The sequence below is a fragment of the Typopeltis vanoorti genome, chromosome 15 (genome assembly GCF_054136105.1).
Source record: "Typopeltis vanoorti isolate ZY-2024b chromosome 15, IOZ_Tvanoo_1.0, whole genome shotgun sequence".
Classification (NCBI taxonomy): domain Eukaryota; kingdom Metazoa; phylum Arthropoda; class Arachnida; order Uropygi; family Thelyphonidae; genus Typopeltis; species Typopeltis vanoorti.
Window position 1 is genome coordinate 121,803,466 of NC_143563.1, and position 12,034 is coordinate 121,815,499.

General features: G+C 35.9%; 1 protein-coding gene across 18 annotated transcripts in view; it reads left to right on the plus strand.

The window, feature by feature from the left end:
• Nucleotides 1-11,559, plus strand: part of LOC150099111 (paired amphipathic helix protein Sin3a-like) — a 578,777-nt gene extending 567,218 nt beyond the window's left edge. For all 18 annotated transcript variants that reach the window (XM_090404589.1, XM_090404593.1, XM_090404598.1 and 15 more), the window contains one exon: nucleotides 10,297-11,559. In XM_090404589.1, the coding sequence (XP_090260715.1) occupies nucleotides 10,297-10,524 (228 nt within the window). In that variant the 3' untranslated portion in view covers nucleotides 10,525-11,559. The remainder of the gene's footprint in view (nucleotides 1-10,296) is intronic.
• The last annotated feature ends 475 nt before the right edge of the window (nucleotides 11,560-12,034 follow it).

A 12,034-nucleotide genomic window follows, 5' to 3' on the forward strand; every position in this document is an offset into this window, starting at 1 on the left:
TTCATTAACTTGCATAATATGTCCAAAGTACATAAACTTCTCATGTTAGAAGTTTAATGGAATATTAACAGATAGGTGAAAGGATTAAAATTAATTTTAATACTTTCAATATTTCATCTCCATCACAGAGACATCTTCAGGGATCACAAAAACATTTTGTAACAACACACACACACAAATACAATACAAAGTGAAACTAAAGTCCTGTCTAGGTGGTGCACCCTCTATGGGTATTTGCAGGTGGCCTGTGATGTAAAGAGGGATCTCTGATAATTAAAGTTTCCCAAATTTTGGGAAGTTTAATGCAATCGTATTTGTTTAAATTAGGTTGATTCCTGAGTGCAGATACAGATTCAAAGAATAGTCTTTCTTTTTTGAATTTACTATGGTGGAGCATGGTAGTTTTTTCCAGGAGATCCTGTGGGATGTATCCAAAACATAGTCTGCAAGGCCAGATTGACCATAATCAAGTTTGCAGATGTAAGAACTGTGTTCTTCTAACCGGATGGATGCTGACCTGCCTGTTTGTCGGAAGTAGGCAAGTTTACAGGAACAAGATACTCTATATACACCAGGCACTGAAAGAGGAGGGGAGCTGGTCTTTAGTGGAGCGGATAAGGGTAGCAAGTTTACGTGCCCACAATTTTTGTTCCAGTAAAACTACCCTTTCAACTGAACTACACAACACCTTCCTTTCCAATGGCTATAATGACTACAGAATTAAAAAAATAATCAAGTCCTTCCTCAATTCCCCGATCCTCTCTTTAGAAATGCCATCACCATTCCTTACATCCGTGGTACTTCAGAAAAAATAGCCAGATCATTAAAAAAGTACAACCTCCATACAGCTTTTAAGCCCCACCGTAAACTTGCTTCCCTTATCTGCTCCACTAAAGACCAGCTCCCTCCTCTTTCAGTGCTGGTGTATATAGAGTATCTTGTTCCTGTAAACTTGCCTACTTCCGACAAACAGGCAGGTCAGCATCCATCCGGTTAGAAGAACACAGTTCTTACATCTGCAAACTTGATTATGGTCAATCTGGCCTTGAAGACCATGTTTTGGATACATCCCACAGGATCTCCTGGGGAAAAAAACTACCGTGCTCCACCATAGTAAATTCAAAAAAGAAAGACTATTCTTTGCATCTGCACTCAGGAATCAACCTAATTTAAACAAATACAGTTGCATTAAACTTCCCAAAATTTGGGAAACTTCAGAGATTCCTCTTTACATCCCAGGCCACCTGCAAATGCCCATAGAGGGCGCATCACCTGGATAGGACTTTAGTTTCACTTTGTATTGTATTTGTGTGTGTGTGTTGTTACAAAAAGTTTTTGTAATCCCTGAAGATGTTTCTGTGACGGAGACGAAATATTGGAAGTATTAAAATTAGTTTTAATCCTTTCTCAGTGCTGTTAATATTCCATTAAACCTCTAACATGTACAACTAACTGCAACTACACCAATGCCATCTACCGCCGACCGCCACCACTAATTTTTCCACAGACAATCACAAACATCCATGCCCATGCATGGATTTGAACCTGCAGCCTTTTGGCTGTAGAGCAGATACACTAACCACTTGGCCGGCTGGCTGAGTTTCTAAACTCCCAGGTGAGCAATTTTCTTAATTATAAGTAATTGCTCTAACATGTGTGTTTTTGTCTTGATAAATTGTACACAGCAAATGCTGACCACCATGTAACCTTGAAAGAAAGAATAGAACACAATAAATCGCCTGGAAGATGAGCCAGCATTGCATTCATTTCGATTGGTTTGCCCTGAGAAAGTGCTAACTTCTCTTTACTTCAGTGTTTCTAAGTCACACATCTACAGTTCTACAGTAGAATGCAGTGGCAAGTTTATATATATAGAATAGGCTTATATGCACTTTTGTTATACAGGGTGTTCCTGAATTCATTCCCCAAACGTGAGGGGATGGTAGTTCCCACTGAAACCACCAATATTTGTCACAGAATATGCTGGCTACAAACGCAGCCCAGTGCCAGTGGGAGGGGGGGCTGACAAAGTGGCATGACTTAAAAGCACTGGATCGGCCAAACCTCATCATCAACCGGACGTGAGATGGAGCAGTTTATGAATGCAGAGAAAGCCGATATGCACCTGATGTATGGCATATCCAGGGGCAATGGTAGATAGGTGTAAAGACTGTACCGTGAGTGATGTCCTATTCGCCATGTGCCGGATCACAAAATGTTTGCATGACTGCACCGTCAGCTGTGTGAGGGAGGCACCTTCCATGTCAGTCGACATGATGCAGGACGAGCAAGGACAGTCAGAACGCCAGCTGTGAGTGAGGACATCTTGTGCATGGTGAGAGATAACCGAGGTACGAGCACGTGATCCTCCGCCTGGAGCTTGGGTGTGCATCGGAACAGTGTCTGGTGAGTATGAAGGACTACATGCCTATCACTTGCAGCGAGTGCAGGCATTGACAGCTGTTGATTATCCCCTGTGCATGGATTTCGCCCAGTGTTCTTGCAGCAAAGTGTCATACAGTCCGATTACCCCATTCATGTGCTCTTTATGGATGAATCAACTTTTTCACTTGAAAGCGTAGTCAATGTCCATCATGCGCATTTGTGGGCAGCCCAGAAACCCCATGGCACATGTCCACAGTCAAACCAGCAATGGTTCGCCGTCGATGTCTGGGCAGGGATCATGCATGACTACTTAATTGAATCCTACCATCGGACCACCTCGATGGGCGAACGTACCATATTTTTCTGCAACAGGTTTTACCGGAATTGCTTCAAGATGTTCAAGTCGCTATCCACTCTCGTATGTGGTTCCACCACGAGGCACCCTCCCATTTCAGCATGGATGTGCGTCAGCATCTTAATACCACATTTGGGAACCGATGGATTGGGCGCAGTGGTTCCCCCCCCCCCCCCCCCCCCAGAATGCCCGATCTTTCTTGTCTCGATTTCTTTCTGTGAGGACATTTGAAGAGTGTCGTGTATGAGACGGCCATGCAGACTGCGGAGGATCTGGTAGTCCAACTCTCCAGTGATGTGCGCGACAAGCGTTGGTTGTAAACCTGGTGTTTACAAGCAGGTACGCCAATATTCGTCATAGAATATGGGGCAGCAGATGCAGTGAGGAGTCGGAAATGAAGGACAGACACAGGTTTCCAGAGTGACATTTATTGGAGATCATTACAACAAATGCTCAAACGTCCACCCCCAAGTTGATACATGTGGCACAATGGTGGAGCAGACGTTTGAGCATTTGTTGTAATGATCTCCAATAAATGTCACTCTGGAAACCTGTGTGTGTGTCCTTCATTTCCGACTCCTCACTGCATCTGCTGCCTCATATTCTATGACGAATATTGGTGGTTTTGGTGTGTACTACCATCCCCTCACATTTGGACCATGAATTCAGACACCCTGTAGCCAAATCAGTGGAATACATGTAAAATCCTTCAAGATAATTTTCCTAGTTAACAAATCTCATACTCTTGAACACTGACACATCTTCATTACCACCTTTTTGAGCACGGTACAGTTTTTCCACCACAAATTGTCAAAATAGAACAAAGAACAGTGATTGGAATCTGAAGAAAACATCACAGAATCCATGCACATAGCACGCAGAGGATTGCAGTGAAAGAGGGCATCTCTCCAGCAGTTATAATGGAGAAGTTCTGCATGAAAATTGGCTTTATCTGTACCATTTCCATCAAGTGCAAGTACTTTTATTAGAGAACCATCATTGTCAATCGGTGTTTCGCAATTGGTTTCAGGTAACTACATATGTGGAACCGACATTTTCTCTCCATGTGCTTTTCACAGATAAGGCAATACTCATTCTAGTATTTTCAGTTACCACAGTAGTCACATGTGAGCCAATCAAATTCCATATGCAGTTATTCAACCAAGACAGCAGCACCAGTAACTCTCCATCAGTATATCAAAGGCCCATATTCATGGGTGGGTGCAAACTGTGTGGTGGCACAGGGCCCTGCAAAGCAAAAAAAAATTAAAAAAAGAAAATCAATTAATTTTTTAAATTATTATATAAATTAATGTTGTTATTATATAAAAAAATATTATTATAGAGCCTGTGCAGCTCAGTGGATGTGGCGTTTGCTCACCACGTCGCTTAACTGCATGAAGGAAAACTTGCTTTCGATTCTAGTCAGCGACTAGAGGAAATTTTTCTAAGCTTTTCGACCGGTTCCCGAGTTAGTCGATCTCTGGCACGGGCAAGCGGGTTTTTCGTCCCATAAACTCAAGAAAATCGACCGTATAACCCACATTATTTCAGACATTAAATATATTGTGTTAGGGACCATGAGATGCTGCACAATGTTGAGCCGTCCCTCTTCGCTGTGTGCCGCTTAATTAGTGATAACCTTGGGTCATCTATCTCTGATTGGGTACCAGTGGAAATTGAACTGCCCACTCAGTATCCAAAGTTCGATAGGGCTAAATGGCCTTGCCTACTCCCTGTATAGAGGAATAAAGGCGTTATCTGTTTTTTTTTTTTTTTTTTTATAAAAATATATGTATATAATTTTACAACCATCTATTGTTGTTATAGTAAGCGAAATAAGATAGTAGCTCTAGAGCGGTAGTATTTGAAACTACTCTAAGATATATAACAATATCGTACAACATTGTGTTAAATAGGGAAGAGTGCATTTTAAGACAGATGTTTTTAATAATTTCAAGGAGTTTTTGGATTTTAGTTTATGATTTTATGAACAAGTAAGTATATACATGTACTGTCATGGCAATTTTTTTATGTGACGTTACTTGCAAAACATTTTAAAAAATATATTTTGTAAACTGGTTTTAGGTTATTCTTCAATAGCAGTTTTCAATCTATATTAGATTGATTTATTTTTTATTATTATCTATTTTAGATATATTTTATTTATCAGGTAAATAATTTTGTTTTAATTTATTAACTTATTTTATAATTAAATCTGTCGTATTTAATTCTAGAGTATGACTAGTGGTGAGAGAGATTATTATGGAAGAAAATACCCAAGTGGGCATGAAAAACAAAAGCGAAAACCAAAAAAAAAAAAAAAAAGCGGCTGAGGAACATCAAAGAAATTCACTGTTTAAATTTATGAAGTTGAACACACATTTGTTCAGATATATCAGTTCATAATGGGAGTTTTGAAATAACTACAAACAATTCTTCGGCTTCAACATTAATTAATAATGAGAGTTCTGAAATACTCAAAGGAAGCGGAGAACATGACGCATTTGGTCAAACAATGAGTATTGAAGATTGTAAAACTGAGACACCAGAGGAAGGTGAACTATTTACTATTGATGATCCAGCAACCTGGCCCACAATTTTGAACAACGCAACACTAACACAAATTGTACAATGTGGTCCACCATCTCCTCCGACTGAAAATGATTTTCCAAAAAAGATGCAATTGTCCTAACACAGCTCACTATATTAGGACAATTGCAAATGGAGAGAACCAAACAGAAGATGGCTTGTATATACTCTTCCAACTCTATTTTTTGTTTTTGTTGCAACTTATTTTCTTCTGATGATAATTTTTTTATCTAATAATGGCTTTTCTGACTGGCGACATGTAAGTGAAAGATTAAATTCACCCGAACGATATCCAGTGCACATGAAATGCGTGTATTCGTGGACACAAATGGAATGCAATTTAAAAAAATGACAATAGAATTGATCAGGCAAATCAAAATGTCAAAATTTGAAGCGGAACGGTTAAGAAATGTTTTAAGACGAATAGTAGCAGCAATTCTTTATTGATCCGAACATAATTTCACTTTTAGAGGTAATTTTGATACTTTGTACACAGCCCATAATGGTAATTTTTTAGGAATCATAGAATTAATTGCAGAATTTGATCCACTTTTAAAAGATCATTTAATGCGATGTTCAGAAAAAAATATTATAGATAAGAAACAAAATTCTTATCTATCACCCATTGTGCAAAATGAATTAATTGTTGATATCGGAACCAAAATCTACAAAATATTGTAAATATGATACAACAGGCAAAGTACTATTCAATAATTCTCGATTGTACTCCTGATGTTAGTCATCAGGAGCAAATTTCAGTAATTTTTAGATTTTTACATATATTTGAAGCAGATATTGAAATTCGTGAACACTTTTTGACGTTTTTAACAACTAATGACACTACTGGTAAAGATATATATGAAAATATAAAATCACTTTTGAATAAATTAAATCTTAAATAGTCAGATTGCAGAGGGCAATGGTATGATAACGGAGTGAATATGAAAGGAGTATATAAGGGAGTCCGTGCTTACATTTTAAATGAAAACAAAAAGGCATTTTATACTCCTTGCGCCTGTCATAATTTAAATTTGATTTTAGGGGATGTCGCAAAATCATCAATTATAGCAATAAATTTTTTAATGTTATATAAAAAATATATACATTATTTGCTGCCTCAACTTCACATTGGGACATATTAAAGAAATTTGTTAAACAATTAACTCCAAAACCGTTATGTGATACAAGATGGGAATGTAGAATAGATTCAGTTAGAGCTGTACGTTTTCAAATTAAAGAATTTTTAAATGCATTAAAAGAATTATTTAAAACTGCATCAGATAATACTATCAAAGTAGAAGTGGTTTCAATATATGAACAAATAGATTCATTTGAATTTATACTAAGCCTTGTAATTTGTTATGAGCTTTTGTCAAAAGTTAATTTAGTAAGTAAAGTATTACAAAATGCAAAAATTCCCATAGATGTAGCAACTGAGCATATTAAAGAGTTAGTGCAGTACTTTGAAGAGCAGAGAATATCAGGATTTGATGGTTGTTTTGAGATTACTAAAGAACTGTCAAAAATATTAGAAATAGAAATTAAATTTAAATTAAGTCGAGTACATCAAAGAAAAGTATTTTTTGATTGTGAAACGCCTGATGAATCACACATAGGTGATAACAAAGATAATTTTGGAATAAATTTCTTTTTTGTAATTTTAGATACTGCTCTACAATTTGTCAAAAAAGATTTGAATTGTATGAAATTCAAGAAAAATCATTTGAATTTCTTTATGATATGAAATTAATAAGAAAAATGACAGAAAATGAATTAAAATTTTGCTGCAAACAGCTGTATCAAAAATTAAATACAGATATTGATGAATCTGAATTTTACAATGAATTAATTATTTTTAGAAATATTATTCCAGAAGATGCACCCATTAATATTTTAAAATTCATAATTGTAAATAATTTTTCGGATCCAAATATTACTCTTCTTCTTATTGTGCTATCTTCTATCGAAGGTCAGCGACCATCTTGGCGAACAAACTGCGCTCTTGTGCTAATCTGAGCAGTTGTGCACTGCTCTTTCCTGTCCACGTCTTGATGTTGTCAAACCATGATATTCTTTTTCTTCCTCTAGTTCCTTTGCCACCAATTCTTCCTATCAAAATAGTTTGTAGAAGTTGGTATTTTCTCGTGATGTGACCAAGATATGATGTTTTTCATTTCTTGATTATTTGTACAGGATGTTTAGCTTTGCCAATGGATTTTAAGACATCTTCATTGGTAATTTTTTCTGTCCATGATATCTTTAGCATTCTTCTGTATAGCCACATCTCAAAGGCTTCAATTTTCTTGATGGTTGTCACCTTCAATGTCCATGTTTCAACTCCATATAGCAGAATAGACCACACGTAGCATTTCAGCATTTGGCATCTGACTTCCATGTGTAGGTCTTTATTGCAGAATAGTGTTCTCATTTTCATGAAGGACTGCCGTGCAACTTCAATCCTTGTCTTTATATCTATTTCTGGATCCCACCGTTCATTAAGCCAGCAACCAAGATATTTATATCTTGACACTTGATCAATATTTTTCCCATTGAGTGTCAGTTTCATTGATGAGGTGGGATGTTTGCTGATGATCATGTATTTTGTCTTGTTGATGTTCATATTTATTCCCATTCTTTGGCTTTCTATGTATACTCTGTCAATGAGTTTTTGGAGATCCATAATATTATCTGCAATTAGCACGGTGTCATCTGCATATCGAAGGTTGTTAACAATCTTTCCATTTATTGTGATTCCCTCTGAACATTCTTCCAATGCTTTTTTAAAGATTACCTCTGCATATATGTTGAACAGGAGTGGTGAGAGCACACATCCTTGTCTCACTCCCCTTTTGATGTTAATATGACTGGTGGTAATGTTGTCTAATTGAACGGTAGCTGACTGATTCCAATACAGATTTGTTATTAGTCTTATGTCTTGTTCGTCTAGCCTTATTTGTTGAAGGACTTCTATTAAGTTAGTGTGTCTGACTTTGTCGAATGCTTTTTCAAAATCTATGAAACACATAAAGACAGATTTCTGTTTTTCTATGCATTTTTGTATCAATATTTGGGTACAGAAAAGGGCCTCTCTAGTACCAAAACCATTCCAAAAGCCAAATTGTGTTTCACTTAGAGTTTCTTCACTTTTTCTATAAATACGATTCTGAATTACTTTCAAAAATATTTTTAATGTTTGGCTCATTAGACTAATAAGTCGGAAGTCGCCACAGGAATTCGCTTTGGGTTTCTTTGGGACAGTGATAAATGTAGATTTGAGCCAATCTGATGGAAATTCATCACTTTCATATATTTTCTTAAATAGTTTTTCAAGAAGTTTGATGTTATCTGGTTCTATTAATTTTAAAAATTCTGTTTGCACACCATCTGGTCCACTGGCTTTTCCTGTTTTACTTGTTTGTATAGCATTCTCTATTTCATTTCATGATTGCTGGTCCCTGAATGTTATCTTTTATATTTATAGGCTTCTGTCTAGTATCATTGAAAAGTTCTGTTACATATTTTATCCAAATCTGTGCTTTATTCTCTTCTTCTAGAACTATTTTTCGATTTTCGGCTCTTAGAGACACTATTTGCTTTTTCCTCAGTTTTCCAGAAATTTGTCAATCTTATACAGATTGACAAATATTACTATAACATTTAAAATATTGACCAGTCCAGTTACGGTCGCATCAGCAGAAAGGTCATTTTCCAAATTAAAAGTAATAAAAACCTATTTGTGATCTTCTATGTCTCAAGAACGTTTGCATCCCTGGCAATAACATCTATAGAGCATGAAATTGCAAAAAAATTTGAATTTTGATAGTGTTATAAATGATTTTATTGATAAGCGCATTAGGTTAAATAAAATTTAATATATTAAGATTTCTTTTAAATCTTATAAGTTGTTATACGTATATTTCATTCTTTATAGTAAAAATGGATATATTTTTTTTCATATTTTTATATTATTATTTATATTATTAAATAAATCATTGTTCAGGCATATTTATATGATAATGTGTAGTTACATGATAAAATAATATATGTACATACAAACACATTTATATTTTAACTAATTTTTTCCCTTTACTTAAATTGATGCTAAAGAGCATACTTGTTTATTTATGTGCATAAATATTTTTCATATTTGATTTAATTAATTAATCAACAAGATAATCTTCCATTTAAAATTTCCATAAGAGTTACTAACTTTCAGGGAACCCAATTTTCCATTTCGCACAGGGCCCCGCAAAATGTAGAAACGGGCCTGGAATATGGGCAGGAAATGTCTTTGGAGATGATTAATAAGGCAGTATGTTTAAACTGCCAGACTTACAGACACCACTTCTGAGCTACACAGGCTCTTGGAGGAGAAAGGATTTGTTCTTTACCATGACATCATCCAAAACCTGGTAAGAAAAAACCTCCTTGATGTGCTTGATGATGTTCATGGAGGCATGGAAGAGAAATGTGATTTATGCCTGACAGAGCTCCACCACACTTCAGTTTCTGAGGATATCTTTGACAAGCCTTTTCTGAAAGAAGGCTGGTTGGACGAATTACATGGCCTTCTCACTCAGGTGACTGAGGAGACCATCTAATTGGTTTTTACTTGTGTGGGCCATTTGAAGTTATTGGCAGGGAGAAAAAAAAGGTTTAACAGAATTCCCTCCTCCCCTCCATTTAAAGTACATGATGCAGACAGATATAGAATTTAATAAAGCAACAGTGAGGAATATCCTCATAGATTTTTCGTACTTTGTGTCTCCAGACAAAGTACATATCAATAACAAAATTAGTTAGCTCTCATCTCATAAGTTGAGACACTATATCCAGATAACCTCTGTCTCTGCTACTTATTACTGAGCTACAATTGATTGTTTAAACAACCATATTATAGTCAGTTGTTGCTTCTTCCCCTTCCATTATTTGTGTATTTATTTATTTATTTTTTTTTTTTTCAGAGTCATTTAAGCGTTTCAAGGAGACTAAACCAAAGGTTTCGTGAATGGCACAGAGAGTGGATGGACAAAAATGTTACCGAAGATTTTCAGAGAATTTGTCAAGAATGGTTAATGGGACTTCGGGAAGATATTAATGATATCACTGTGTGCGTCAGGGAAGATAACCCAAGTAAACCACCTTATTCTCCATATAATCGTTACAGACTAAAGCTTCAGGATAAAACATGAACTATTTGCTTTGATGCCAGCATTCATTTCACATCTGCATTTCAGGTCGATCTCAGTCACTTCGAAGACTAAAATAATCCATTCGAGTGACTCAGGATTGTATATAGTCCTCCTAAGTACAGCTTAGGCAACAAACAAATAACTGCCGATTGTGGCAATAACTATAGCAACTTGATTTATGTGAAGAAGATGAAGCAGAACTAAGCTCACTTAAAAAAAGACCAAGAATTTCCAACTGTGAAAAATACTGAGGAATTACTGTTACCTCTCTAAACATTTCTTTTTTTATTTTTATAATTTTAAAGTGTTGCTTGGGATTAATATGTGTTGTTAATGAGAAAGAATCCCCCCCCCCCCTCTTTTCTTGCCCACTCCTCTCCTAAGCAAGTGATCATTGTAAAATATTTCATTACTTCATATGAAGATTAAGAAAATTGTCCTGGTGATAAAATGCATTCAGATGCCAAGAACACTCACTTGAATGCATCAGGGTAAACTTATTATCAGTTATAAATTGAAACTTAAGATCAGAGCGATTACCACATATGATGTGTGTGTATTTAAGAACATTTAAGAGGCCTGACTGCATGACACACACATATATATGTATATGTGTGTGTGTGTGTACACACATGTGGATATATATATATATATATATATATATACACACACATACATACATATATTTATATGTATGTATATAAATAAAAACAGAAGTGTTTCAACTTCAGCACAAAATGTATGTACAGAATGTTGGCCAATGGACCTTCCTAAATATTTTACACAAGTGTGGTATTTTTGTATCTGTAGATTATGCACACCATTAGACTTCAGTGGACTATCCAATCAAGCCACGAGTAGATGTTGGCCGTAACTGCAGAGTTAAAAGAACAGTGAGTAAAGGATATATCCTGAACATTGCAGGATTGTCAGTTTTTGCCCATAGTTTGTCATTCTCTTGTACATTATCATCAAAAATGCCATAACATTGTGTGTTTTACAGAAATGTTGAAATAAAACCCATGACCTGTGTAATTGACAACTCACTTTTACTATATATATATATATATTGAGTGCTATCTAGTTTAATATATTCATTTTTTTTTTAGTTGATTTGTGCTCCTGTTTGAGCCTTTCATCACTTGGAGTTAAGTTTTATTATTGAGAACAAAAATGTTTCTCTTATGTATTTTACCTCTGCATTTTTATACACTTAATTCCCCAACCGGCAATGATGTCTAGCTAAATCTGGATACGATTCTGTAAAACCTGTTGCATAACTGACAATGGCAAATGCCCCCCCCCCCCCAGTCATTCCAACTGCCGAACATATAATGTGCTCTGTATCCTTTTGCCAAAAAGAGATCGTAAACCTGTTGTCAAAATTAGACACAAAAAAAGCTCCTGGCCCTGATGGCATTCCTCCAATTGTCCTGAAGGTCTGTGCAGCAGAACTGACTCCTATTTTATGCTGTCTGTACTTTCTCTCTTACTCCACTGGGATATATCC